At 42.6% G+C, this 3,147-nt stretch overlaps 1 protein-coding gene across 1 annotated transcript; it reads right to left on the reverse strand.

Moving 5' to 3' along the window:
* Window positions 1-327: 327 nt before the first annotated feature.
* LOC310755046 (transmembrane protein 256 homolog) lies at window positions 328-955 on the reverse strand (the record flags this gene model as incomplete). Its single annotated transcript, XM_083631720.1, has 1 exon — window positions 328-955. One exon carries the CDS (start codon window positions 953-955, stop codon window positions 608-610), a length of 348 nt encoding a protein of 115 aa, XP_083487846.1. The 3' UTR covers window positions 328-607.
* Between the last annotated feature and the right edge of the window lie 2,192 nt (window positions 956-3,147).

A 3,147-nucleotide genomic window follows, 5' to 3' on the forward strand; every position in this document is an offset into this window, starting at 1 on the left:
AGGTGAGAGGAGGTCGAGGAAACAAGGGAATGAAAGATAGAGTACGGAAAAGGGAGGATGTATGTTTTTAAATTGTTTTTGTTTTGTTTTATTTAGGGTTAAGGTTAGGGAGTGGGTTTAGTTTAGTTTAGTTTAATGTGTTTAGTTTTGAGTTTAGGTTGTGTTTTGCATTGTCTATGTACTGTTTTGTATTGTTTTTTTCTCTTTTGCTTTTTCTCCTTTGTCGTCTTCTTTTATTTTTTTTCCTTTTCCCTTTTTGTAATCTATAAAAGTAATAAATATTATTTAAAAAAAAAAATGAAAAGCACCGATCAGACATTGCATTTCGAGGCCTCCATCGCAAACTCAAATCTGGTTGCAATTTTTTTTTTGGGGGGGGGGGAAGGATCTTGGCTTTTTTAAAAGGGATTCGGCATTCGGGGAATTCCAAGATGCAGGATAGAGATGCATTCGGGGCGGCCTAAAGACCTCAAGGGATCCCACTCTGACATTTGGAAATCTCTCCTCTCCTAGGGCTCCCTTCTGGCTAGCCTAAGGGAGGAGGGAGGGGCAGGGCTGGCTACCCTGGCGTTGGGAGATGGGGGGCACATGGGGACAGAACGGGGTGTCAAGGGGCCATGGCGATCCAGCCGAGGATGAGGAGGGAACCACCATACGGGGCTGCCTTGGTCAGGATCGGGTCCCCTGTCACGGCGTGGTAATACAGGGCGCCAGAGAACATCCCCATGCCCAGAGACAGGATGCTGCCGGCCATCATGGGATAGCGGCAGTGGGGCACAGCCAGGAGGGCCAGGCTGTGGAGGAAGTGGTATTTGTTGGCCATCTCGTAGAGCTCTTTCAAGTCGTCATCTCGGTCGCTGCGGCGGAAATCGTGAGCCCCGTAGGCGCCCGCCCCGACGGCCGCAGCCCCGCTCAGCGCAACGAGCCGTCGGTAAAACGCCCCGGCGCCCGCCATATCAATTATATTTCTAACACTGTCCTTCATCTGTCTGCCAGGTAGAAATCCAGTTTGGTTCTTTCCAATCTCCTCTCCAAATACATTTTTAAGTTTATTGGCCAATAGACTGGCAAATAATTTGTAATCATTATTTAGGAGCGAGATTGGCCTATAATTTTTCACCTGCCTTATGTCCGTGTCTTGTTTGGGAATTAGTGCAATATGGGCTTCTTTCCAAGTAATATATTTTCTTTTTTTAAGAGGAAAAACACATTGGTTTAAAACGTTATATATTTCCAGCCTGCTGTAGGGGCTGTGTTGTTGTTTTTTAAGCCAAATTCAATGGAAATGCATTGTTTGAAGAGTGACTAGATGTATATGCAGAATATGTAAACGTGCACTGTGAAAGCTTTGTAATATTACTTTTGTGATTTTGGGTAAAATTGATGGATGAAGAAAGTGTTGAACTAAAAGCAAACTGTGTGCTTAACTTGTGTTTGTATCTTTTCGTTTCTAAAGGGACCTTTACAAACTGAATTTAAAATAAAGAAGCAAACTCCAAAATTAAAAAAAAAAAATAGAAAAAATAATACTGGTTGGAGCTTTTCTCTGCTTCCTCTAGCTACTCTCCCACAATATATACTGCTGGGGAGGACAAAGCATATGCACAGCTTTGCCACCCATCTCTCAATATGCCCTATACATTTTACTTCTGGCATTTTTCTGATGTCAGCACATTCTGTCATTGTTGCCTCAGAGCCAATAATATTTATGCTTTAAAAATGCAGAGGAAAAGAACGATAATAGTTATTTTATATGGGTACATGGACAAAGTCTTGTTTGCTATGGCAAGTAAAAATTGCACAAAAGAAGAAAAAGTAATTCCACCAGAGTTAAGAAATCCATCTTAATATCATTCATAGAGCAATAAATAGCATTAAGTGGGCCAATCCAGACATAGATCATACAACCCTAAACCACTTGGAGACACAAGATGGATTTTGTTCCAGTCAAATAAATCACCTATTTTCTAAGGGAGCAATATTTACAGCAGTGGAAGGGGAACAAATTAACACTATTTTCAGTCTAGAAAAGGCCCAGGGGTGGAATTAAGAAGTATAGGCACATCGATCCCACCCACCCCTCACACCCTTTATTTATTTTTTATTAATGAGAACCTACAAATCCACTGTTTTATGGAATTGTAGTTGAACAAGGGAAACAAGAAAATAGTATTGCCGCTCTCTTTTATTGGTTTTGTTAAAATAGGATTTTCCATTCTGACTGGCCAATTTGACTGCAGCAGCCTGCTGCTGATATTATGGATAATGTTTTCTGAATGAAACTTGGATCAGAATGTTATGCCCTCCTGCATTTCAGATGGAAATAGGAACACTCTTCCTGGCCCAGTCAATTACCACCACCCCCGCTACTTTTTATCAGCCAAGAAGGGCAAGAGTCCGAAGCACAAGTCGTTGCCCTGACTAATACAAACACCTTGTCCACATCCTCAAGCCTTACTATCTGAAAATTATCCAACACAACAGGACTAGACAGTGCTCTGGACACCCATGAGACTCATCTGCTATAACAGCAGAGTCAAGATCCCAGCGGATGCAAGTGGTTTTATCCTCAAAATGCTTTGCAAACAAGTCACAGTGCTTACACATAGCTACCATTGGTTCCACCACCTCCTTGAGTCGGACTGTCTTTCTTCTTCATTAGCGATCACTTGTAGCTGAGTATACTGCTATCTTCAATACCACTATGTATGCTTAATGATGAGCCCACACCACTGTTCAGTTGTATGCAGCCAGATCTTTCCTCCATCTTTCAACTTGTTTCCTTTCCCTAAGTTCTGCAGTATACCAAGGAGTCAAGTGGGAGAGGATGCTCAGAAGTGATCATGTCAAAAGCCTGAGCCATTCAGATGTTCCAGAGGCTGGCCAGGGCTTTGATAGGAGTGCCAGTCATATCAGACAGAAAAAAACCTCAGCGTTACCTGGAAACCCATTAAATACATCAGCCTCCAGAGGCGGATAATCCTAATAGGTCCCTTGCCTCTAGAAAGGGAAAAAGTGGTGTTATGTACTGAGTTGAATAGGATCCAAACTGCAGCAGTCTGATTGGTCCTAGAACAATAGGCTCCAAACTGCAGCAGTCTGATTGGTCCTAGAACAATGCAGCAGTATGATTGGTTGGCAGGAGCC

This window comes from Podarcis filfolensis (genome assembly GCF_964270895.1).
Source record: "Podarcis filfolensis genome assembly, contig: HAP1_SCAFFOLD_101, whole genome shotgun sequence".
Classification (NCBI taxonomy): Eukaryota; Metazoa; Chordata; class Lepidosauria; order Squamata; family Lacertidae; genus Podarcis; species Podarcis filfolensis.